Source organism: Scardinius erythrophthalmus, assembly GCF_964197995.2.
Source record: "Scardinius erythrophthalmus genome assembly, chromosome: 3".
Lineage (NCBI taxonomy): Eukaryota > Metazoa > Chordata > Actinopteri > Cypriniformes > Leuciscidae > Scardinius > Scardinius erythrophthalmus.
In genome coordinates, this window is record NC_138223.1 from 17507075 (window position 1) to 17534562 (window position 27488).

Consider the following 27488-nt stretch of genomic DNA (forward strand, 5'->3'; position numbering starts at 1 on the left):
AAGCCCAACACTTCAGCGTCTGAAAGTATAAGCCCGCTCTCTGATGCTGCAAGCGACAACTCATCATCTCTGCAAGCCCCGAATGAGATGATGCATACACCCTGTGACACTACTTAGAGTAATGCAGCGTCAAACTCATCAAGGAACTTTACCAGGCGAAAGCACTGCCATTTGGCATCCTGAAGTACCCGGATGAACACTTTCGCACTTATTTGTGCACAATGAGAGGACTGCTGAACGTGCCGTATTTCCAGCAGTGACGAGGTGATTGGAATGCTTCTCACTGTTCCCAGACGAGAAGCACTGTTTCGGCTCCGAAGAACAAAGCTGGAGCGCACTTGTACGTCGGCCGGCTTATATACCCGTATGTGCGGGGCGTGGTCTGGCATGAAAATTGAAAGAACATCCTTGCTGGGTCTAAAAATCAGGAATTGATTTCAAATTACCCTTCTCTTTGTTTGTTTTTTTTATCATCAGGTGCATCTCTTTTCAAGTAGGTCAGGATCCCATTTTCATGTTTCCATTTTATCAAAATTACCGAAAATTAAAGGCTAATTTCAGGATCCATTTATTGTTGTACTTGTTAAGCCCACTTTATTAAGATAAGGCACCTACTTCACTACCTCTAAATTAATATCTAAGTTCCATAACTTAAATGCACATTTTTTCAATGCTGACTCACTTTTCTAGTCTGATCATAATCCCTTTGTATGGACTCAAAGGGGAACCTGTAATTAAATTAATCACCAGCGCCACCCAATGGTGAGAAACAGACTGTGACTGTCAAATAATATTTGATAGAGACAAAAAAAAAAGACAGAAACAAAATTCATCAGAATATTTCATTTGCCATTACATTTACAAAACAATATCTTTCACATTTTAGAAGACCTAGGATTTATTTACAGTAATTTGATGTTTACATGTAAACAAAAAGGCAATAAGATACAAAGTATTACTAATGCAGAGACAGTGGCGAGTTATTGGCTTGGTTTGAAGGGTTTTGATTACCATAAATCATATTGATCACAACATCGGCGTAGTTTCGGTTTTTCCATTTGCAGTAACGAGCTGCATCAGAGTACCTGAAGGGGGTCTGTTCTCTCCTGTAGTCCACTTATAGAACAGCCTAGAATGTAGAAAATGCATCATGGCTTTATCCACACACACACACACACACACACACACACACACACACACACACACACACACACACACACACACACACACACACAAATACAGATGCTCCCAAGTATACAATACATACTTACTCCGTTATGTACTCTAGTGATGTCCAGGAACTGACATCACCATCTGGCATGAACTTTCTATTCATGGGTGTATCCAAAGTCACTCTAAAAGGAGTAATTAATAGTCGCCTTTAAAAACAGAAATTTTACAGGGATGTAAATGAGTTACTTGGCATTTTGTTGTTCCTTACGGGAGAATTGCTACTGCAGAAGATCCTGGAGGAAGACCACTATTTGGCCCGCTCAGACTTTGGCACAACTGATGTACTGCTGCCTTAGCCATACCATAACCAATGCATCCTACAATGACAATGAGATAGAATTGTAATGATACTGCTATATACATGCAAAATCCAAACCCAAAAAAGTTGGGACATTTTGTAAAATGTAATAAAATCAAGATTCTGTGATCTGTAATTGTCTTTAGCTAACTTGCTTTGTGCTGTGAACTTTTTGTCATGCTGAGAGACAAGCATTTGTATGCATGTGAGGAAATATTATACATTATGTTAAAATTGTTATGATACTGGTCATGAGAAAAGTATATATATATAAAATTAAGAGAAACTCATTTTTTAAGCTAATCTAAAGGTCAGGAAGTAAATACAAGCATACATACCTGCTGTTGGACCCAGTGCTGTTTTAGCCCCCGCCAGTGTGAGCAACCCCCCCTCTCTCAGGTGTTTCGTTGCTAGGTGACTGCAAATTGTGGAGGTCCACACACTCTGCTTCCACATCAGATCAGCATTCTTATACAGAGCTGAGGCATAATATAGAACACACTCATATGAAGTATAAACTGATATAATTATTTACCTGTTCACTTCTAAGACAGAATTAGACTTAAGAGATTAGCGCCCCCTTGTGACAATACTGAGAATGCAAAACATTTCAGAACGCAATAACAAAAGATTAATTTTGCATAGCAGCTAGAATGTCTATGCAATTGTGAAGAGTGTTTTGGGCTTCTGTGACAAAGTTCTTGACTTGAGATTTACTGTGCAATAAATCAGGTGTTTTCAACCAGAGGGCACACTAGGGAGCCTCAGCAAACTTCCAAAGGCGCAGAATGATTTAAAACGATAGATAGATAATAATAATATATAAATATATAACATTTATATAGCGCTTTTCTCTGCACTCAAAGTGCTTTACACGGAAGGAGAAATCTTCTCTACCACCACCAATGTGCAGCATCCACCTGGATGATGTGACAGCAGCCATACTGCGCCAGAACACCCACCACACACCAGCTTATTGGTTGAGAGGAGAGAGTGATGAAGCCAATTAGTGTACATATGGGGATGATTAGGAGGTGATGATGATGGACAGAGACCAACAGGCAAATTTGGGCAGGATGCCGGGGTTACCCCACACCTTTTTCATCCTGACATCCTGTTTTTTTTAATGACCACAGAGAGTAAAACATGTGACAGACGGATAGATGGACAGACGGAAAGATAGACAGATAGACAGACAGACAGACAGATAGATGGACAGATAGATAGACAGGCAGACAGACGGACAGATAGATAGATAGATAGATAGATAGATAGATAGATAGATAGATAGATAGATAGATAGATAGATAGATAGATAGATAGATAGATAGATAGATAGTGTTCGAATCAAAAAGTCTGAAAACCTCTGCTATAGATATTGTGTGGCCTCTGTAAGTATGTACTAACTTTTGGCCTTGGCGCTGCCCCCTGCCCAACCTCCAGCCACACACAAGATGGCATCAACTTTATCTTCACCTAACAGCTCACCGACATCAGCTGTCACCTAACAAAAATAAAAAATAAAGACAGAGATGTAACATGTTTGAATATAACACACAATATTACAAATCAAAAGTATGTTGATCTTTGAATACAGACAGGCAAATAATTCAGGCAATATTTGCGAATCACATGAATATCAGCAACAATCATGCCCATTAAGTCAATTAAAAGAAATGGTAGTTACAAAATCTTAAAGCCTTGTTAAGAGACAACTCTGTGAATGTCCTTGAGTGGTCCAGAGCCAAAAATCTCTGGAGAAACCTGAAAATGTCTGTCCGTCGACAGTCCCTATTCAACTTGTCAGAGCTTGAGAAGATCCGAGGAGAAGAACGGCAGAAAATCGGCAAATGCAGATGTGCAAACTGCAAAGCTTGTCACATCATACCCAAAAAAGACTTGAGGCTGTAAAGGTGCTTTAACTGAGTACTGAGTTAAGGATTTGAATACTTATGCAATGTACTTATTTCAGCTTTTCCTTTTTACAGATCTTCTTTTTGCTTTGTCATTATGGTGTATGGACTGTAGATTGATGTGAAAAAAAGTAATTTAAAGTATTTTAACATAAGGCAGCAACATAAAATGTGAAGGAAAAAAATTGGTTTGAAGAATACTTTCGCAAGGCACTGTATATATAAAAAAATGTCTTTATCAAGTGATTTTATCTTGATGTTGCTAGCGCCATGCTTCATTATCGTCACACATTAAATATATTTTTGTACCTGGCTGGCTTGCTCAGTGAAGGATTCAGTCATCTTAACTGTAACATTGGCATTGGCTTCTTCATTGGCATTGAGATCTATAGAGGCAACCCACTGTAAATTACAAAACACAGAGCTGAAATTACATTATTGACATATCACATGCAACAAGAAATGCAACTTATAGGTATATTTAATAAGAAATGCATGACACTGACTGGTAGCTGTGACAAATTAATTAATAATTAACACCATTATCACTTAAACACATGTAGCATGTCTGATGGCACAATGAAAAAGCAACTCATTTTCAAGTTAGGTGAGCTGTCTTTTGGGTTGAGACAACTTACCCAGTTTTTAGCTCTGAAGTATTGCACACATGCAGAGCCCAGAGCTCCCTTTCCTCCGTAAACAATCACTTTATGGGCTTCAGTAGCAGCCATGCTGTTTCTTTCTTTAGAAGCACATAAGAGGCCGTGTTATGCAAAAAAATGAAAAATCACACGCGCCCCCTACTGAAAAAGATGAGAGGAGCAACCGGAATTGCACTAGAGTTGGTTGTTCAAACACTTTAAGATGTTTGTATGAATTTATCATCCATTTTTAAACTCTTTTTTCCCCCCAATTGAATGCTTGGAAATATTTTACTAAGACTAATTATGTCAAATTCGAACAGCGCAACAGATGTAATATTCGGTTTGACCATCGGGTGGCAGACAACGTCTTTGCGAACGACAATTAAAAACAAAGAAGAAGAAGGTCGCCTTTTCCGCAGGAAATTCATGCAACGTTATGTTAGTCGTGTAGCGTCGCTAGCACTCTTTGACAAGCTTCTCGTTTAGCTTACTACGTTGACAGCATATGGTCACTTCAAATAATAATTAATCTTTATCTGAACTGTTTCTCTCTTTGAGAGAAGGCAGTGAAACATTCAGGTAATTCTCCGAGTTACTTCTTCATTAATTTGTGGATGATTTGCTGCATGTTTTATGTGATGTAAGGTGTTTCTAGTTAATTTATTGGTTGTGGTTATTATGGTATTTTGTTGCTATATTAAATATCTTATGAACTATGAAAGTTTAAACATGTTAGATATTTACTGTCCCGCTGGCTGTAACGTTAAATTAGTCATTTTTCTCAGTATGTTAGATATTGCTAAACTTCCATCTTCCTCAAATATTTCTACCAGAATAATGTACATTAGATTGTCTCTCATCTCTAGATCTCTAGATGAAATATTTTTTTGTGTATTAACCACTATGTGTGTAGAATAAACAACTAGGCTAGTAAACAACACATTTCTTGACAAACCTAAGAAAGTGTTTGATTTGACCAGATACTGAATGAAAAGCAGCCAACGTATTTACTGCACACATGCGAACTGTCTGATTGTGATTATGATTATTCTTAAGTGTAAAAAATAATAATAATAAGCAAAAAGAGCGTCCCAACGTTTGACTGGTAGCTTATAACCACAGCATCTACTGAGAAGATATATGTTCAGTTAATAGTTTATAGTTTAATAATGCACTGATTTATAGTTGTATTTTGTATTGTTTTCAGTTGTTGGTTTAATAGTGTTCTGATTCATAGTTTTGACTTACACCATACCAGTCAAACAAGCCAAACCCGTTATATAGAGCCTTAATTTTTTATTTTTATTATTACATTTCCAGCCTCATTTACAATGTCATTGGTCAAAATAATGTATATACATTTCAGTCATAACCACTCAGTCAGTCGAATAATTAACTGTATTGTATGTGTTGTGATTTGTGTAGGATGGATCCAGCTCTGCTGAAAGAGCGAGAGCTCTTTAAAAAGAGAGCTCTATCTAATCCTACAGTTGAGAAGAGACCAGCAACCTCTGAGGCCTCTGGATCCTCCAAGAAGAAAAAGAGCAAACCAGACAAAGATACATCGTCCTCCAAAAACAACACAGGTCAGAAAGTACATGTGTGTTTATGGAATCTTTGCAATTGACTCACTCCATAAAGGTGATGATACACAGGGCAACTTTTTGAGCAATGTTGCTGGGCAGTCTTGCCGGTCGATTGTTTCTTGGGCACTTTCCCATTGAAAATGGGCAATACATTTCTATCTGGATAATTTCGTGGGTCCTGTGTCTCATCTGGTTGCCCGTTGACGGCATCATTGCCCAGCAATATTGCTCAAAAAGTTGCCCTGTGTATCATCACCTTAATAAGTCGCAGTAACTTTCTGGCTGTATGTCATTAAATTGTTATTGTTCAAAAGTAAAAAAAAAAAAAAACATTATTATGGGTTCCACAAAAATATAAAATATTTTCAACTTTTATAAAGGTCATGTGACTGAAATGGCTGCTGAAAAATATATTAAAGGGTAACTCTCACCAAATTGAACGGACACATACTATTTTTGATTATCTACCCGAGTCAAACATTCGTGTAAAAGCATAATTAGAATGGAAAAGCCACTTTTAATATTGACTGTATTTTTGTTTTCGGTCAAAATGCCTTTTGAATGGGAGTGGGCACTACAGTGGGGCGTATTTTACATTATGTAATGTAGATGTATGTACAATAATGTAAATGTACAGTGGGGAATGGGCACTACAGTGATAGCATCAAAATCGCTATTTTTAAAACACTAAGGTGGCTCGACACAACATAAAACTGTGCTTGAAGTAATACGGTCAATCTTAAAAGTGGCGTTTCCATTCTAATTATTTCTAATTATTTCTATCTAATTACTCATTTTACTGTAGTTTTAAACTTTTGATCAAATAAATGCAGCCTTGGTGAGCATAAGAGACTTCTTTCAAAAACATTACCAACCCCAAGCTTTTGAACAGTACTGTATGTTGACCTCTTTTATCAAATGAAGATAGGCTATTCATTGTGTTGACATTTTATCTGTATTCAAATGGCCTTGGCATATCTAAAGCATTATAAGCTTATGTTTTGGGAAATTCCTGATTCATTTTTCAATCTGAATTTCTTAAATATTTTTCTAGAATTAAAATATCTGCATCAGCTTGCAGTGGCAAAGAAACGGCAACCTTCTCTTTCTGTTTAAGTTTAATACCAGTGACAATAGTTAGAATAGCACTGAGGATTCTTAATTTTATGCCAGTGAGCCTAACATCATGAAACAATTTTTGAGTTATAAAACCTTCATCACGGGCCTCTCGGCTGGTGTCTGGTCAACCTTGGTTTGTGAGAGTTACCCAACATGGTAGTTATGAAAATTCCTACACAGTCCTTCAGCAAAATATGAAGATCCATAGACTAACATAGACTGGCATGTACACTTTGATTGAATTTTTTATTTAATTTAAGTGTTCTTGCAATCTGAATATTTTGCAGTGTTTGTTCTGGGCCTTGCATTCAGAGTTACATAAAAGTTGAGCAATTATCCAAACAATATATTTAATAAGTAATTATACTTGTGAATATAGTTTATTTAGAGACCTACTAAAGGGTTCCATTTTTCAGTACTCCTGATATTAAAGAACCAATTATATGCTACGTTGAAAATTGTGAAAATCAGTAAAAAAAAAAAAAATGGAACAATCAAATCACCTCTAGCTCTCATGATGACTTGTTCTAGACATTTATTGAAGTCATTTAAATGTACTTTTAGCAGCAGCTGATGATTTCTTCTGTGACCCTAATGTGAACCACACATTTTATGTGCTTGTATGATTTTTATTATACAATTTTAAATACACAATTTTAAGGCATTTGCAAAGATGCAATAATTGGCCTTGAGTGTGCTTTTTGATGTAGAACTATTATTATACATAACAATTATTCACATATTAAATGTCACCTAACAGGGAATTTAAACATACACATAGATCATTCCCTTTACTCCAACTGTAGTGAATGTTTGCTTTAGGTAGTCACTTAATACTGTATTTAGCTTATGAATTGCTCAATGCTGACATGTACATTTTGTCATCCCGCACAAAGGGAAAGATTCATGTAAACACATCTCAGAATATTAAACAGTTTTATATAGTCGACTCATTAAACAATAGTACTGGAATACTATGCAAAGGAAACAATGACGTGCACACACAAGCAAATTTTTCCTTTCTTTCTGGTGTAAATCTCATTTCATATTTTAAGCCATCGAGATGCCTGTGCTGTGTATTGCTGTTGGAGCAAGTGGGAGTAGAGTGCTTCTGTCTCTGTACATGTTTGCCGTGTTTTTTTTAAGGACTCCATTGTGGCGTAGAGCTCTGTCCGAATTTGCAGCCTTTTCCACCAATCTACTGTTGTGGTTTCTTTGGAGACCGTGTCCGCTGTCACCATGGTTACAACTAAACCACCTCTTCGTGCTGGCGGCGCAGGTCACGAACGGTTTTGGTCTTGGTGAAGCATCCGCAGTCCAGCAGCTCGTAGAGGAACGCCACTGTGGCGAGGGAGAGGATGGTGAGAATGAAGAGGAGGAGAATGATGAAACAGGCGACGTTCCAGCCATCGTGGAAGGGATAGATTTGCTGGATCAGAGCAGAACTGCTGGACATATTCATACTGCAGAGAGACCTATAAAAACACTCAGTTATTAAAGAGAAAGAGGAGGAAGGGTAGAATAATTAGTGTGGGTACGAACAGTGATCAAAATCAGCTAGAGGCAGAGTGATTGACGGATTTGAATGGCAGTTTCTATATGCAAATTTGTATGTACTGTATTTTTCGGCGTTGATGAGAAAAGGACATGTATTGGAGCATCATCAAAGGCACAGTGTTTTTTTCATACTGTACTTTAGCTGTCAGTCAGGCATCTTAAGTCGTTGCTTTGCATCTCATTGTTTTTGAGTATCTTGCAGCATGTGTAGGGTTTTCACTACACCTGCATGTGAGATTTAGCTTACTACTCCTAAGAAACGCATCTTATTGGGATTAGGTTAACCCAAAATCGTAAATGTTATTCAGGAATTACTTCAGATTTATTATTCGACTAGTTGTTCAGTTATTTACCAATTAGTCGCCTTGGAAAAACATGTAGATTTGCACAAACAGTAGAAAGACATTAAGTACGGTTTGTGTTCATGCTAAAATATTTAATTATTATTATTAATAATTATTTCAGTATTAGTTACTTTTAGGCTCATACATTTACTCTTACGCTCACTAAGGCTGCATTTATTTGATCAACAATACAGTAAAAACAGTAATATCAAGAAATATTGCAATTCATAATAGCTGTTTTTTTAATATAGTTCAAAATGTTTTTGTTTTTTTCTTTGATGGCTAAGCAAAATTTTCAGCATCATTACTCCAGTCTTCAGTGTCACATGATCTTTTTATCCTTTTAAAATAATTTTAATATGATGATTTGTTGCTCAAGTAACAGTTATTATCACTGTTGTGCTGCTTAATGTTTTTGTGGAAACATGATGCATTTTTTCAGGATTCTTTTATGAATAGAAAGTTCAAAAGAGCAGCATTTAGTTGTAATAAATATTTTTTTGTAACAATGTAAAAGTCTTTTGTTAATTATGATCAATTTAATGCACTTTTGCTGAATAAAAGTATTAATAAAAAAAAAATCTTACTGACTTAAAGGGATAGTTCACTTTGAAATTAAATTTTGGTATGTTTTAGCTTACCTCAAGGGCATCCAAGATGTAGGTGTCTTTTTTTCCGCAGTAGTTTCAATTTTGATATTTTTAGGCCAAACTGTTCTTGTCTGTCAGTCGTATAATGCAGGTCTATGGTCACTGTCTCAAAGAGCATGCACAGAGTCCAAATTAAAACAATTCCCCATCGTAAGTACACATTGATGGCCTAAGACACGAAACGAGCGGTTTGTGTGAGAGAACGAACAGTATTTATATCGTTTTTACCTCTTATTCACAGCCACGTCCAAGTGATCTGAGGGCGAGCGCGCATCCTGGTGTGTGACGTGTACGCAGACTGGTGCATAGATATATACACTAGATGTCGCCTTGTCTACGGCAGTTCATTGGAACGAATGTCTTTAAGGCGACATCTAGTGTATATATCTATGCACCAGTCTGCGTACACGTCACACACCAGGATGCGCGCTCGCCCTCAGATCACTTGGACGTGGCTGTGTATAAGATGTAAAAACGATATAAATACTGTTCGGTTTCTCACACAAACTGCCCGTTTCGTGTCTTAGGCCATCAGTGTGTACTTACGATGGGGAATTGTTTCATTTGGACGATGGGGAATTGTTTTAATTTGGACTCTGTGCATGCTCTTTGAGACAGTGACCATAGACCTGCATTATACGACTGACAGACAAAAACAGTTTGACCTAAAAATATCAAAATTGAAACTACTGCGGAAAAAAAGACACCTACATCTTGAATGCCCTTGAGGTAAGCTAAAACATACCAAAATTAAATTTCAAAGTGAACTATCCCTTTAACCTTTGAACGGTAGTTTATAGGGCTGCACGATGTTGGAAATATCTGACATTTCGATATTTTGTTTTGCTGCAATATATATTGTGATATGAAAAAATAAAATCACTAGATGACTTTAATTGCTCTATTTGGAAAGAATTGCATATGCATATATAAATACAATAGAACAAATATGTAAATTAAATAAACAGTGCTTTGTGAGCACTGCAAAGTATTCAGGTACAGAAATTGAAAAATCAAATGTAAAATACTGTATAGTCTTAACTGTATAAATTAAATATAATTAATCTTTGTTACGGCTTCAAAAGTGATTTTCTCTTTGTATTTTGTTTGATTAACATTAATGACACAGACACAAAGCAGTAGGAATATTAAGCTGCTGTCACTTTAAGACCGAATGAACGAATCCAGTATAATGATATGCATCCGTTTTCTTTTTCAATTGTTTGCGTTCACATAAGCTATAAGCGACTGTGTTTAAGAAGATACTTGCCAAGATGGGCATTTTGACATAATTTTGTGTATGTGTCCGTTCAAGAACAAACGATCCCTATGCTTGACATCACACATCCTGCATTGTGAGTTGTGACTATCGCGGATGCGTACATCGCAATATCGATGCTAAAAACGATATGTTGTGCAGCCCTAGTGGTGTACTTTGGTAGAACACATAAAGATATCAGCCCAAAAAACATGTACAAATGCATGCTTTGAAAATCCACTGGAAGTGTAGTATACCATCCAGGCAGCTTTAGCATACTATTTTCAATGTACTTTGGTTTGGGATGGACTAATCCTAATCTTGCATATTATGTAGGACAAATAACATGCAAAATGGGATGGAGCCATACTAGAGACATGAATTGAGATGAATCAGCTGACCTAGTTTGGTTGAGTGGTCATTGTGTTGTGTAGGTTTAGAGCAGAGTGGAAGCTGAAAAATGATACATTCCATTACGCTTTTGGATTTCAGTTGCAAAATTTCACAGATAATTTGATTTACGTATATGGTGTTAAAAGTTCAATCTTATGATCTTTCAAAGGTTTTCTGTATTGCATATATCACCAAAGCAAGATCTGTACATGTAAGGAATGTAATAAGGAACTGAAAGCATTTCCCACGCGTGTCTGATTGTGCACATACGCTGCAGGAATACAGCTTCACTTTCAATTCAACCATGACTCAGAAGAATCCCATATCTCCAAAAGAGATTCAACTTCTTTTCACGTTCATTTGTTACCAATGTTTCACAGGATTTATTTTATTCTTATAAAGCTTCATTTCGGAGACCTGGTCCTGTGACATTAGTTTAACTCTTGTAGACACACACACACACACACACACACACACACACACACACACACACACACACACACACACACACACATACCTAGTTTTGTACAGACAAATGGCTTCTGCTTGTCCTGGCCTCCAGAGACCCCCACCCCAAGCATCCCTTAGTGCTGTGCCTAACGTTTCAAGGTGCTAATGGATGAGTTTTTCTTGTTAAATATTCAGTTCGCAATCAGTTTGATGCTGTCTAGTCTAGTGTAATGATTTAGAATTGCACAGTCAGCTTCAGCTGTCTGGATCTAGCTATCTGTGTGCTTGTATGTACATGTTTTACGTACACTCATGACCAAGATCCGATGTTTGAATTTCATTTTGTGTTTGTGACACAATATATGCATTTATTATTGATTTGCAGTTTAGTTCATATGGCTGCATGCCTTGGTGATGCATATTCTCAATATGAAGAGTCAATTACTAAAGGAATCCTTTGAAATTTGTAGAAAACTAAGATGATGTTTTAGTCTGTGTAGTATTTCAGTATTAGATGCATTGTGTTGTTCAATATAAAAGCAGGACGTACCTGGATGTTAGTGCCTGGGATGCAGGGTGATGGAGCAGCCTCTTGCTTCTCTCTGTGTTGTCTTTCTTGACGTTCACGTTCTCTCTCTCTTTCTCTCTCTCTCTCCCTGCCCTACCTTAATATGTAACCGTGTATTGCACTGGCTGTTCTTAGTCTCTGCTTTGACGTCATTGGCTGGTTGTCCTGTCTTTCTAAGCATCAGCCATCCAACCTACTGTAATGCATCTGCTCTCAGCATTAGGTCCCGCCCACACGATGAATCATTCATGAGTCAATGCCAAGATGCGGCTGAGACTGGCTGTGCTCCCATTGCAAGGGGTTGAGAGCAGGGTGTGGAGAAGGAAGAGGATGTGATGCTAGAGCTACATGCTACAGAGGAAATGATTCCTTTTACCAGTTACAAGGAGCTTGAGATGGTGAAAATTAGTTTGTAAATAGGATGAGCAACGACAAAAAAATCTAAAATAAAATCTGCATTATTCAGTTTTGGCCCAGTGATGCATTAGATTCAGGGTACAGTTTTTTTTTTTTTTTACCATTAAATACATACCTGTACATGATGGATTAGAAAAAAATGGACAATTTTTATTTTCAGCATTTATTTTCTCAGCCTCTTTTAAATAAACCAAAAGTTTTCCCATCTGAATAAACACATTAAAGTCATGAAACGGAAGTTGCAATAGTCTTTTCTTCCTTATTGTGACGTTTATCTGAGTGAAACTTGATTTGTCAAATTTCACTGGCCTATTTACACAGGGGATGAAATGCTTTGTGAAATACTGGTCTTTTTTTAACATATAAACTTTTGGTTAATAAGGAAAGGTAAACCTTTATGAAATAAATGTATAACCACATAAGCATAAAATCAAAAAATGTCATGCAAGTTATGTTGTGCATATACACAGATGAGCCAAAACATTATGACCACCTAATATGCTGTTTTTCCTCTGTATGCTGCCAAAACAGCGCTGGCCCGCCAAGTAATGCACTCTACAAGATACCTGAATGTGTTCTGTGGTATCTGGTAATGTTCCTCAAACCATTACTGAACAATGTTTGTGCAGTGTAGCGGGGTGCATTATCCTGCTGAAAGTGGCCACTTCCACCAGGGAACTCTTTGGTCTGCAACAATTTTTAGGTAAACGGCACATGTCAAATTTCTGTCCACATGAATGGCCTTTCAACGGTGGACAGGGGTCATCATAGGCACTTTTGTCTGCAGTTACACAGCCCTATGTCTTGTGACACATTCCTCCCATAACCATCATTAACATTTTGTGTGACTTGTGCCACAGTAGACCTTCTGTTGGCTCTGACCATACGGGATATCTTTTGTTTCCCTCGTGCATCGATGAGCTTTGGGTGCCCAACACCCTGTCACCAATTTGTAGGGGTGTGCGATATATATCGTTTGCGATTAATATCCTAATTGTTGTTTTAACGATGTGCGATTTGACATTATTGAGTATAGCCTATCCTTCACACACACCCAGAGAGTGCATGCATACTCTGTGATGTAGTCTTGTAGATTAGACTAATGCGGGTGCGCATTTAGAGTGCACGCTTTCACTGTGTGATTTTGTCTTTATTTATATAATTTAGTAATAAATATCACGAGTGCAATTTTTCTCCAAATATCAGCATAACAAATGTGATATTGCTTTTATACAATTTTAATAAACAAGAAGTTAATATTAAGTGACTTATATTTTAGACACCATATTGCCTGTTTTTGCTCTATTTCGCCAACGAAAATTTTTCAAAATAGAGCCACACACGGAGACTACTTACCCAGACATTAGTATGTGGCCTTGTTAGGAGATGATCAACGATCTTTGCTTCACCTGTGACTGTTCATAATGTTTTGGATCATCAGTGTGTGTGTGTATGTGTATTAATTCAGCGAACTTACTATTGAGAGCAAAAAAAACTTATTTCTGTGGATTTGGCCATTCACGCATTCCATAATGAAACGTCTTCAGTAGCATTTAGCACACAGGAACACTACAATCATAACTTTAACAGAAATTAGGCGGAGCCAAATAAAGCAGAGCGGACGCAGCGCAGAAGTTGTGCGTATGCAGAGCGGGAGCAGTATGCGCCCATTTTGCACTGAACTGCAGCTTGTGTACTACAAATACAGATGATTATCATCCAATCTTTCACCTTTTGACAGTGTTTTCCTCCGACCACTGTCTGTCTAGGGTTGCAAAGGGGTGGAATATTTCCGGTAAATTTCTGGAAAGTTTCCGGTAAATTTCCATGGGAAGTTAAGCTGGGGAATTTTGGAAATATTCATTACCACGGCAACCGCTTGGGCGTCCTCTCTGAAAGTAACTGTACACATAAGAGACGGATAGATACATTATTTAAGGTTATTTCTATTCGTTAGAATATTGATATATGAACTTGTTGTCAAGTAAGCCCCGTTGCGAGCATGTGCATCTCTCTAAACTTTCAGTGTGCTGCACTGCTCTTTCTTCATGTTTCTTTGACAAATATCAGTGTCTCAGTCTCACGCATGCTGCACGCTGAGTTAACCACGCCTACTTATTTACATGTCGCGGTATACACGGAATAAAAAAATCTGTTACGGTTGACATTTTCTTCTGCGGTAACGATATATACCGTCAAACCGCCCAGCCCTACTTATGTGGTAAATAAAGTTATGCTAGCTTATTTAGCATCTAACTTATCAGCTTGCTATCTACTAGATGAATACATTTGTATGTGATATTTGCAATTTAAACATTTAATAAATATATTTCCCCATAATATCATCAAAACTTACTTTACTTTGTTTAGTCCACAGGCTCAAATGTGTGCCTTAAATAGTCTTGTGCTTTGGGCTTCTGTACATGTGATGGAGGCATGCACAGTGCCAGTAGGGGGTGTGGTCTCAATAGCCATGCAGTAAGCAGTGTGCTATGTGCATGTGATTGAGGAATGGCAAGGATATTCAAGTGTATTTGAATGGCATCTGTTTGTTTTAGTCAAGATTATGCTAAAATATACTTTCCTCAACTAGCCTATATTTAAGTTCCCTATGAAGAGACAACCCTCAACTTTGAAAATTCCCGTTTATTCCCATAAATTCCTGTTAATTCCCTTAAATTCCCATTAATTCCCATGGAAAGTTTCCATCTTTGAAAATTCCCAGAATTTTGCAACCCTATGTCTGTCACATGCTTTGATTGGGCAGCATACTCTGCTGCGATGCGACTGTGTTTTTCTTCTACTGTCCCACACATATAACATGTAGTATGTATGTAGTATACATGATAAAAGTAATCTTAAAGTTAACCCTTGTGTATCCTTATGGACATTTTTGTCTTATTTGAGGATTTTTTTTATCACTTTGCCTGTGTTAATGCTAACTGCAAAAAATTTGTATTTTTAATAGAATTTTACTATTTCACCCCCATTTCCACTAGGTACACAATACTTCCTCTCAGCGCCTTTTGGTCAAAAATGTCTGCATTGAAACCCATTAAAACTGCAATTTTTAATCCCAGGGCCGTTTAACTATAAAATGATGCAATCTTTGTTAAGAGGCTTTCATTCTGTTGGCAAGGCTTCAAAATTAAAAATATATATATTTTTTTTTTTCAGTTTTGGCCTATAAAGCAAATACTCGCTTTATTCCTGTTTTCTGCTTCGGCATATTATAGAGCCAGTTGGATAAATTATGCAGCGATAATTGTGTGGGTGTGTTGGTATGGATGTCTGAGTGTGGTTTGTATGCGTGTAATAAAACAAATGTGTGTGCGTGTGCCTGCTTGTAATATTTGAGAGAGAAATACTCAACTGCAAATCAAAAATCCAACCACTTTGTGCACCAGTGGAGTTTCACTGGCATCTAATGGGGAAAATCTGTTACTGCGCCCTAGGGCTGTGTTGAAAAAATCGATTCACCAATTCTGAATCGATTTTCATATTAATTTCTAAAGATCGATCCGTAACTCAGAGGATCGATTTAATAATAGGCCTACATTTTCCCCGTGAACTTTAACTTGCCGCGTCATTGAATTCACGCATGCGCCCGAGGTGGAAGGACATTAAAACAACGAACATGGCGGTCAGTAACGTTAAGCAAGCGGTTGCTTTGAAAACTCCAGAAACGCTCAAAGCTGCGATCTGGCACCATTTCGCGTTCAGAAGCAATGCAGAGAACGAGCTTGACAAAAGCAAAGCAATTTGCAAAGACTGCCCCGGCCGCGCGCGCGCTCACCTTCACCGTCTTCAAACAACACGAATGTCTTGCTCTCTCTCCCTCGCGCATATTAATCAAAATAAATTGACACGATGGTGTCGAGAGAAAAAAAAAAAAACTATCCAGTGATGAAATGTTTTCTGTGTTGTCAAATCTTGAGCGATATCCTAAACTGCCAAGATAATTACCATAGAGATAATTACACAACGCGTGCCGTACACGTCCGATTCGCGAACTAATGATTCCTTTGAACCGATTCAATTTAATGAATGGTTTAAACAACTGATCTGTCCAACACTGAACTCACGAGACGTCTGAATTGGTGTATAAAAAATCTGTAACACTTTACAATAATGTTCTATTTATTAAACTATTTAACTACATTAGTTAACATTTACTATTACTAAACTGCACTTCTACAACATTGTTAATTTCAACTTTTAGGCTATAGCCTTCATTGTTGAAATCAAAAGTTGTACAGTATTTGTTAACAGTTTAATGCACTGTGATGTAACATTACCAAACAATGAACATCTGTGTTTTTATAAACTAAGATAAACAAAGATTAATAAATACAGTAACAAAAGTATTGCTCATGGTAAGTTCATGTTAGTTAATATGTTAACAATTCAAACCATATCCTAAAGTTACAAACAAATAATGTACACTAATTTAAATAATACTCTGATGTTTAAATCATTTAAAATGAGAATGTAAGTGTGCTCACCCCATTTTTGTTTGTAAGAAAAAATTAGATTAGATTTCATATCGCAATATATATCGCAGAAAAATAAAATATCGCAATGTCATTTTTTCCCAATATCGTGCAGCCCTAATTCTTAATGTCATTTTTAATAATACATCAGGTTCGCGTCTAAATAATCGGTCTACTGCTGCTGATATACCTCTGCGTCCTCTGTCGTCTACACCAGTGCAAGTTTGTGAAAGCAGTTGTATCACTCTGGAAGGGGGATTGTTCTTTACAACCATCAATACTCCATTTATTTGCAGTTGAATGTCTATAATAATAGTATCAATATGTTGCATAACTACAGTCCTGTAATTCAGGTAACAGCTGGAAAAAAATGCTTTTTTCAAAAACACTTATCTAAATCCCGAAGATCGGATCAGATCGGATCGAATCGAATAATGATAATCGATTCAAGATCTTGAGAATCGGAATCGAATCTATTCTTGAAATTTGAATCGAAACCCAGCCCTACTGCGCCCAAACAAAATCTTTCCGAAAGCAATTTTTTTTTCCTCAAATTTGGAACACAACTTGTTTAGATTTATGGCTTTGATTTTCTAGCCGTTTTAGAGTTCAACATGTTTCATAAAATATACATTTTATATAAAATAATTTTCATAAATCATTTTCATGAACCTATGTAACTTTTTTTTGGTTTTACTTTTTTTTTACTTCAGCAATAATCTGCCAAGGGTCTTCTTTAAAATGAGACCAAACTTAAGTCTGTACTCCCAAGCTTCACATTTTTATGACAGTTTTTTTGACACAGACATTTTTGTCCACTATAACTTCACAAAGTCATATAAGGAAGGTGTTCTGTGTTTCACAGTCAACATTTGACATTTAGCACTGTGAAAAAAAAGAAATAAATTACTTGAAAACTCGTCATTGCCAGGAGTTTTTGCCCAAACTTCAAAAGATTACTTTTATCACGTAAACTACATATATTCACTTAATCAGCATGTTATGCATAGGTGTGGGACAGTAGGGAACACAGTTGCATACCAGCAGAGTATGCTGTCCAGCATAAATCAAAGCACGTGACAGACAGTGGTCGGAGGAGAACACCTGAAAAAGGTGGTACAATGAACGATACTCGTCTGTATTTGCAGTACTGCGCAAGCCACGGTTCATCTGCGTGTTTGACCTGCGCAAATGCTGCCAGTGTGAAAGCAAAATGGGCGCGACCTGCTCCCGCTCTGCATACGCACAGCTGCTGACGCTCTGCTTGTGCGGCCGTCCAGTGTGAAATGGGTGTAAGGCTGACACCCATTTCTCTGTATAATAGCATATTGGCAAAACCTTTTTAGCAAATGATCCAGTGTGTATCTGTGTTTGCGCTCTGGAAAACATCAAAGGTTTCTATTTACAACTTTTTTTGTAGCGTTGAGCAGTGTAGCCAATCACAAACATATCTGTTGGTGTCTTGAATGCAGTGGCCAATCAGAGGCATTTAAGTTAGCACTGAACAAAAGCTGAAGGAAAAGAAACTAAAGAGATTCATTGTGCAGTCAGCCTTACTGATTATAACAGAACTTTGTGAGATTGCAGTGAACTAAGATGAGTGATTATAGCGCTCTTTCTACCATGCCAAATCCCGCATACAGTATGCTTGCTTTCCTGATAAAAATACGTGGTTTGTCGGGGTTAAACTGGGTGGGGTGGGAGGGGAGGGAGGGATTGGTTGGTGGGGAGTTGATTTCATTTCTGGCTTGTTTATTGTCATCAAATGAAAGGTCCCACTTTATATTAAGTGCCTTAACTACTATGTACTTACATTGAAATGTATAATTTGATACAATGGACATTGTGTGTATACATGTTTTACTTATATTTTGAAAATACCTGCATGTAATACAGCTGTAATTAATGTATGTAATTATTTTGTAATTACACTATTGACCCTTCCCTTACACATTAACCCACCCTTAAACCTTCCCATACCACACCTGTCCCTAACCTTACCCGTATCACACCTCAGTAGCAGCAAAAGTGTTTTACAATACAACATCGACACAAGTACATTGTACTTATTTTTCGATGTAAGTACATAGTACTTAAAGCCACTTAATATAAAATGGGACCAAAAGGGAATATAATATGATTTTAAAAAAAAAGTGGTTTGTTAATGAAGACATTTTGATAAATAATTTATCCTGAGCGTCTATGCTGGGATGTGTAGGTTGTGCGGTGACATGCAACTCTAAACTATTTCAAGGAAATGTATTTAAAGGTGTTTTTTTTTTTTTTTTTTAAGCACGTCTCTTTACCCTGGAGTTGGCTCACCCTCTGCCTATGTTCAGAGAATTCATATTTAACGCATTATTACTCAAAATGGAACTTGAAACATGGTTATATTTATAAATGACTAATTGGCTAACACTTGGAAACCTGCCGCCTTCAACAATTTACATCTTTTTACGACTATTAAGAATAGTATTGTATTAAGAAATGTGGAATATTCCACATTGCAAACAGATGTTGATATATTTATACTATTCTTGCCTAGAAAAAACATTTCAACATCTTATTATTATTTATATTTGTTATTGTCATTATACTGTTATAAATTCCGATCTCACACTATTATTATATACATGCTTTTAATTTGATTGCCCCCTTTTAGAACAGGTGGGTCGTCTGGTGGATTGTAGGCTGTTTTGCATGACGCAGATGAAATCAGAGGTTTTATTTTGCATTAGAGAAAGTGTTTTCAAATGGATTATATAAAAGGAATAAATTAAGGCTTCTGACTGGCCAGAGCGCTTTTTCACTTTACTCTTGGTCAAAATAGACCTTGTTGTCGTTTTTTTTTTTCTGCTCTTTTCATTTTACTCTTGGTTTCTGGTGTGTCTTTAGGATGAAATTGTCTGCTGGCAGCAGAAAGAATTGTAAATGGTGTGGAATATAACTGCCAGAAACTAACTTTGTGTTTGCTATTAACACAACGTGTGCTATTATTTGTTGTCGTTTGAGAGGGTTGGTAATAGTAGTTCTACATTAATAGCCTAGTAGTTGCTGCACTTACTTATTATAGTCTGTTATTTCTTCTTCTCCTCATTGTCCTCCTTTCATCTTTCAGATCCCAGTAATGGCTCCTTCAATCTCAAAGCACTTTCCGGGAGTTCAGGATATAGATTTGGAGTTTTGGCCCGAATTGTCAACTACATGAAGGTAATACAAAAATGTGCACATTTTCTAACATTTCCACAGTCCAATAATCCGGTCAACAAACAAAAATTTGCTGCAGTGCTGTCATTTGCTTGCTGCTTAATGATCATTTTCTTCTTGCATTAGTGCACATCACAGACTGAATTATTTTTTTTTTTTTGTGAAAAGGTTTATTTTAACTCAGAATGAGACTTCTGCTATTCAGAATACCTAGAGAATGACACATGGAGAATTAAATTATCCTGAGCTGAGCAATCCACACTGTCATTAAACACATGCTCCCTCCATCAAATGCCATGGGAAATGTCTTCCAAACTCAGCTCATCTATTGCCAGTCTTGTATTATTACCAATATTGTGATCTATAATGAAGGTTTCTTCTGTTCATTTGTGAAAGTTTTCATATTGTCTGCTTGAAAAACAGTCCCTTGCTCTCCTAACAAGTTTCTCCATCTGACGTAAATAAACATTGTGTGAAATTTCTTACTAATATGACTAATACACATTGTCAGAGTAATTTTATAGTTGTTTTATATTATCGTAAGCAGTCTTTTTTTGTATCAGGCTTGGCAGTTCCCCACAGTGAAATTATGTACTCTCTAACATGACAGTAATTGAAGGCTGTCAGCCTGTAATCCACAAATGTAGATGTAGCTGTGACACATTTAAACTCTTTTTACATCTCTTTGTCTTACTCTCTCTTTCTTTCTCAGACGAGACACCAGAGAGGAGATACTTATCATCTGAGCCTAGATGAAATTCTGGATGAGACCAAGCTGCTGGACATTGGCATGAAGCAGAAACAGTGGCTTATGAGCGAGGTGTGTGTGCATAAGAGGAAGACATTGGATCTCATTCACTAATTATTGCGTAGATTATTCGTATTTATATGCACAGAAGAGCTTCTCACGAAAAATGTATATTTCACAAAAGTTGTTCTGAACTTTGAATTTTGCAGTATTGTAAATGAGTGACTGCATGTCCAAGGTTAGTAATTTGCATACATCAATATAAGGAGTTTTTGCACAGCCTTTCATCACTCTTAGCAAACATAAAACACTCTATAAATATGCACTCTTGCCTGAGATTTTTCCATAAATTTTAGTAGGGCTGGGTTAAAAATCGTTTCTCATGTTGATGAACCTATATCGATTATCAAACCCCAAGAATCGATCTTTTGGTCTGTGCTGTTTTCAGTTGATGAATAAACAAAACTTTGTAGCGTGCCTCCAAACCAATATGTGGGAACTGAACTGATCTCTTCCTCTTTAGTTAGTCTAGTTACTCCATTAAATAAACATGAATGAACATCAGAAGGTATGTTGAAAGATATAGAACGACTTACTGAAATGTATCCTGTCTCATGTAATCGCTTAATCAGTGTTTCAGCTGCAGAAAGATGTCTATAAAACAGCTTGTAAACAATGTCACGTAACATTACATTTACCTTAAGTAAAGTCATTCAATTAAACTCGTTAGTCAGCTAAAAAAAAAAAAAAAAAAAACTCTAGAGAGGAGCATTTTGATAAATATAGCACTATTGCATATTCATTTTATTTTTTACTTAACCTGTTCGTCAATATTATGTTTGAATAAATCGGTCATGTTTTTATGATAGTCACCATTCAAATGTTTATATTTTCAAAAAACGAATAGAAACATAAATGTAATTTAGAAAAGTTGTTATAACATTATTATTATTATTATTATTATTAGGATTATTATTATTATTAAAAACTTTCTTATGCAATTTAAATGTGAGCAGCCTATACAAATCAGTTAATTTTAACCTTTAATATTAGAGTAATGTACCAACTGGGGTTTCCTGTATAGTTTACAGCATTAGTTAAGAGATTTATGTTCCTTGAGAAAATTTGTCATAATACCTGATATGTGCCCCAATGAATCAATATCGAATTGAATCAAATATAAATTGGAATTTAAATGAATTGCGAGCTTGTGAATCGAAATCGGATCGTGACCCTGATATCACACACACAATTAGTGAATGACACCTAATGTTCCCTTGTTAAAGGAACATTGGAGGTTATTTTATGCTTAATGTACATTATTTGAACAGCTTGTATATATCATACTGCTAATTACTACTGACTGTGTCTACAGCACACCATACATATATTCATAGATAGTAGCTTGAAAATAATAGATAATGTACAGTCAACCAATCATTATCATTCAATTTCAACTTGAATCAAATTCATTTCTGAACACCCTGCCAGGTTTATTTCATGATGTGAGAAGAGACTGTAAAGATTTAACTAACAGTTTTGTAATAAATCGTTTGCATGGGACAACATTCAATTATAAGGTTTAGCCATCTATTTATATATAAAATTATTGATTTTAATCAATTGTAATAATTAAAATGATTACATGATATGCTAATCACAATTAGTCACACACATCATGTTTGCCAAGAAAAGTCAGCAGAGAATGATAATTCAATGACATTGCTGTGGCAGTTGAATGAAGCATTGAATAGACAAAACAGCTTTAAAGCATTAAGGCCCGTTAACACCAAGAACGATAACTATAAGCGTCCACATCAGCGGAAAATATCCTTCTGTTTATTCTAAGCGTGTGTCTGTCACTTTAAATGCTCAAGCTTGTTACACCAGGATGGATTCTGATTGGATGTCTGTTTTTATCATTCATCAGCTGGATAAAATCATTCTTAAAGGGATACTCCACTTTTTTTGGAAATAGGCTCATTTTACATCTCCCCCAGAGTTAAACAGTTGAGTTTTAGCGTTTTCGAATCCATTCAGCCGATCTCCGGGTCTGGGGGTACCACTTTTAGCATAGCTTAGCATAATGAATTGAACCGTCGTATCATTACGCCTGCTGCACTCATGGTACGGCAGCAAAGTTTCTTGATTATTACGCAGGAATGAAAGTATAGTTCTTAGCCATATCAGGCTAGAAAATTGCAACTTTTCATTTTCCGTCGGTCTTAGTACACGATGTAACTACATAAGAGTCAAGTTTTAAATAGGAAAAATGTCGAAACTCTTTGTTCATTTTTTTGAGAGAGATGCTAATGGTCTTGTCCGGTTCAATTCATTATGCTAAGCTATGCTAAAAGTGGGACCCCCAGACCCGGAGATCGGCTGAATGGATTCGAAAACGGTAAAACTCAACTGTTTAACTCTGAGGGAGATGTAAAATGAGCCTATTTCCAAAAAAAGCGGAGTATCCCTTTAAAGTGATTCCAGTGATATCTTTCTCTGTGCCATTATTGTTATAGCTGTGGTGTGAACTCTGCTACTCTTTAATATGGAGAACGATTTTTAGAACTATATCTTTATCGTTATCTTTATAGTTCTCATCCTTGGTGTGAATGTTAGTTCACCCAAAAATGAAAATTCTGTCAGTAATTACTCACCCTCATGTTGTTCCAACCCCGTAAGACTTTCGTTCATCTTCGGAACACAAATTAAGATATTTTTGATGAAATCTGAGAGCTGGCTCACTGCTTCATAGGCTGCTAGGTAATTGATATCTGCCAGCCCAGAAAAGTTAGTAAAGAAATAAAAAATAGTCAAATAAAAATAGTCCAAGTGACTACAGTGGCTTTGTTTTTTTGTTTGTTTTTTGCTTTAAAGTGTGGTATTGATGCATGTTCCCTTAAGTAGCAGCTGGACGTGCACTGATTGCTGAATTTGCAAAAATATGCTTTGTAATTTGGTTGCTCTTTAATTGCTTGGGTGGTGGGCAAATTTCTTATTTGAATTTACTTACTTTTTTATTTTATTTTTTTATTTTACTTTATTCTTTTTCATTTTTCATTACAAATTAATGCATTACAATTTTTTGACCACAGAATACCAATCAAAATCATATGTTCCATAGAGCCTTGTAATAACACAGCATATTCCTTTTCAAGGGAAAGAGATACATTCAAACCAAAATAGTAAATCTAACCTCTCCGTCCCTCCAGGCATTATCAAGTAATCCTAAGATTGATGTGCGGGAAGGGAAATATGCCTTTAAACCCAAGTATCATCTGAAGGATAAGAAAGCTCTGCTAAGACTACTGGACAAACACGATCAGCTGGGACTAGGAGGAGTGTTACTGGATGACGTTGAAGAGGGTCTTCCAAACTCTGCCAAGGCTATTAAAGTAACGCACAAATGTCACTCCTTAGAAAAAATAGGTGGATAGAATCTAGACCATACATTTAAATAATCAGTAGCACAGAAACTTAAATGTATCAGGACATCATTGAACAGACACACTGTGATTTATTTTTTTTAAAGATTTTCAAATACTCCTTTTGTTTTAGCATTTAATTTGGAAATAATATTTATTTGGAAATAATTAATTAACTCACAACATTGTGTATTTAATGTGTAGTTTTTGTTTAGAAAGCAGCAGATGAGCTTTTTTAAGATTTGAAATATTATTATTATTATTATTATTATTTATTTATTTATTTACTTTTTTATTTTTATTTTATTTTTTTGTTCAGGCACTTGGAGATCAGATTATATTTGTGACCAGGCCAGATAAGAAGAAGATTCTATTCTACAATGACAAACACTGCCAGTTTGTTGTTGATGAAGGTGTGTGATGATTATCATAATTAAAGAGTGATTAATATTGACTTAATCCAGAATTGTCTGTTAGAAGAGTTCTGGTGATGTGGGTTGAGCTTCTCTATCGTGATGTGTCAGTATCATTCGTTCTCCAGAGTTCCAAAAGCTGTGGCGCAGCGTTCCTGTTGATTCCATAGATGAGGAAAAGATCGAAGAGTATCTGAAGAAACAGGGCATATCATCCATGCAGGAGACAGGACCAAAGAAAATGGTGCGTTCTAAAAAATTACACACAGAGATACAAACACACACTCTCCAGATTGGCTGGTTCATGCATATTTGTGTGGAAGTGAACGGTTGCCGTGAGGTTGACGTGATTTGTGATTGGCTGTTACAGACGCCCATTCAGAAGAGGAAGAAACCTGGAACACAGAGAAAGAGACGGTTTAAGACTCATAATGATCATCTGAATGGAGTACTGGAGGACTACTCTGAGGGAGTTCCCTCCAAAAAGTGACGCACACACACACGGCTGACAAGACAAGACTGATATCTGTGTGATGTTTGTATATCTGATCTAACGTCTTATTGCCAAAACCATAAAGACATGCAGACACACACACACACCTTAGAACTGTACTGAGTGACACAAATGTGAACAGACTGTAAATATTTTGTTTTACTTTTTGCTAGTGCTTTAAGCAATGACTATTAAGCTCTTCTTTTTTTTAGATTTAATGATTAAACAAGAGCAATCAAACCACATCTATTGTTTTCTTTCAAAGTTATTCATCATATTTAAAAATGCCTTTATATATGCACATACAAAGTGTCTTGAAATGTAGCGTGTGTGTATATAATATATACTACCATTCAAAAGGTTGGGGCCTTGTAAGATTTTTTTTTTTTTTTATGAAATCAAATTTCAAATCAATGCTTTTATTTTGAATTCTAGAATCCTGAAAAAATGTCTAGTGGTTTCCCTGAAATATATTAAGCAACGCAACTGTGCAATAACAATAAGAAATGTTTCTTAAGCACAAATTATATTTCACAATATTAGTGTTTTTACTGTATTTTTTTCCGCCCACTTTTGGCTTCAAAAATGCTCTTCAGAAACCTACGGGTGACGTCACGGACACTACGTTCATTTTTTTTTTTTTTTTTTTTTTTACAGTCTATGATTATAACCCAGCAAATTAGACAGTTATAGAACAATGGTATAAGAATTAAGGACTTTCAAGTACTTCACACAACTTTTTCCAGCACTTCAAAGCTCAAAAGTCTGAATAATATTCCATTTAAATGTTATTTTTAATGTGATGACCAAGAAAAATTGTTCATCCTTCAAAGATTGTCAGAATTTGTAAAACTAAAAGCTTCACAATGTAGGAAAATTAACACTTGGTGAAATACAAACACATTTATTTTAAAATAAATACATGAAATTACCACAGTAGTATAATCAGTAGATGAGGAGTACTTATTGGCTGATTAGCCATTTCCTCTTCCTAACAGTTTTTTTTTTCTCACAAGTTTTGCTTTTTAATTTATTTTTTAGAGATTATCAAAGCACTATTATAACATTTAAAAAAATCAGTTTTTGTCTTTTTTTTGACACTTTTTGTACTGAAATGTGAAGTATATATTTGTAGGAAAGGTCTCAAAGTCTCATGAAAAACTAAAACTTTTCTTAAAATTGCAACATTTTTAATTAATTTAATTATTTTCAGCAGAAATGCCAGTAATTGGCTACAATACTTAATGATGCAAAATCGTGTTGTAAATAGACACATTTGCAGCACCATTTAACTCACGATTATGTATAATTTACTTGATTTTCTCTTTTAAACAATTACAAATGATATGTTACCCGTAGTAATATAACTCATTGTCATTGTATTATTTCATTGCATTGAGCACCTGACCAGGAAGCTGAGGTATGGCAGCCGCCTTACCCTTCCCAGGTGACTGCCAATTTAGACAGGAAGAATTTCTGTCTGACATCTAAAATATTCAAAGTTTGTTTTGCTAATATGTGCCATTTAGTGGCAGGGTTATCATAGATTTATACAGGACTGGAAATAAGACCATTCACAATTAAAAAACAGAACAATGCACAGGGTAACACTTTATTTTACAGTGCCATTGTTCCATATAAAAAAAGTACTTAAAATGTATATTTAAAGTGTAACCCAATGCAGAGTTCTTGTTGATATTTTGCATTGCTGCAGAATCTGTTTGTCTGGACTGGTCTACATACACACTTCATATACATTTCCATAGTTTTTTTTTTTTTTTCATTTGCATTATTATAACTTATATTTAGTTGTTTTTTTCTTACGTAGTAACTGAATGTATTAAGGCAGTGTTCACAAAACAATCATGAGATTTTAATTATAATTATGATTATTTCATATTTTAGTTTGAATCATAATGTCTGCTTTACAGGTTTAACAATGCAAAAACAAAATCAAGTTCCCCCTGGAACCTGCTTAAATACCCTTGATTGGGATCTCTGTTATTGAGAATTAATTGTATTCAAATTGCAAAAACAAAATTCCAGTTTTAATCTAAAGAACCCGTGGCTATGAAAAACAAATTATCTTCCACAAAAGTGGTTCTAGCACTACGCAGACTCGCACAAAGAAAGTGTTTTCCAATGAATAGATGCACTTGATCAGAACACCTCTTGCACAAATGTGAGCGTTGAACGTCAGAAGGTTCTTAATGGTGGTTTTGATGGCATGTTATACGGCTATGCAAGGGTTCTGCTTTGTGTCAAATTGATTATGTGTT

General features: G+C 36.0%; 3 protein-coding genes across 3 annotated transcripts; 1 reads left to right on the forward strand and 2 right to left on the reverse strand.

Moving 5' to 3' along the window:
- Nucleotides 1-828: 828 nt before the first annotated feature.
- qdprb.1 (quinoid dihydropteridine reductase b, tandem duplicate 1) lies at nucleotides 829-4497 on the reverse strand. The gene is made up of 7 exons (XM_081361730.1): nucleotides 4083-4497; nucleotides 3754-3846; nucleotides 2939-3035; nucleotides 1870-2010; nucleotides 1442-1550; nucleotides 1272-1355; nucleotides 829-1129 (listed from the first exon to the last, which is right to left on the reverse strand). The coding sequence occupies exons 1-7, from the start codon at nucleotides 4173-4175 to the stop codon at nucleotides 1027-1029; spliced, it is 720 nt and encodes a 239-aa protein (XP_081217856.1). The 5' UTR covers nucleotides 4176-4497; the 3' UTR covers nucleotides 829-1026.
- On the forward strand, nucleotides 4447-25454 carry gtf2e2 (general transcription factor IIE, polypeptide 2, beta). The gene is made up of 8 exons (XM_081361729.1): nucleotides 4447-4667; nucleotides 5514-5674; nucleotides 20042-20133; nucleotides 20843-20950; nucleotides 24091-24273; nucleotides 24623-24716; nucleotides 24845-24960; nucleotides 25087-25454. Exons 2-8 carry the CDS (start codon nucleotides 5515-5517, stop codon nucleotides 25204-25206), a joined length of 873 nt encoding a protein of 290 aa, XP_081217855.1. The 5' UTR covers nucleotides 4447-4667; nucleotide 5514; the 3' UTR covers nucleotides 25207-25454.
- On the reverse strand, nucleotides 7408-12048 carry smim18 (small integral membrane protein 18). Its single transcript, XM_081361731.1, has 2 exons — nucleotides 11996-12048; nucleotides 7408-8268 (listed from the first exon to the last, which is right to left on the reverse strand). Exon 2 carries the CDS (start codon nucleotides 8253-8255, stop codon nucleotides 8043-8045), a length of 213 nt encoding a protein of 70 aa, XP_081217857.1. The 5' UTR covers nucleotides 8256-8268; nucleotides 11996-12048; the 3' UTR covers nucleotides 7408-8042.
- Nucleotides 25455-27488: the final 2034 nt, after the last annotated feature.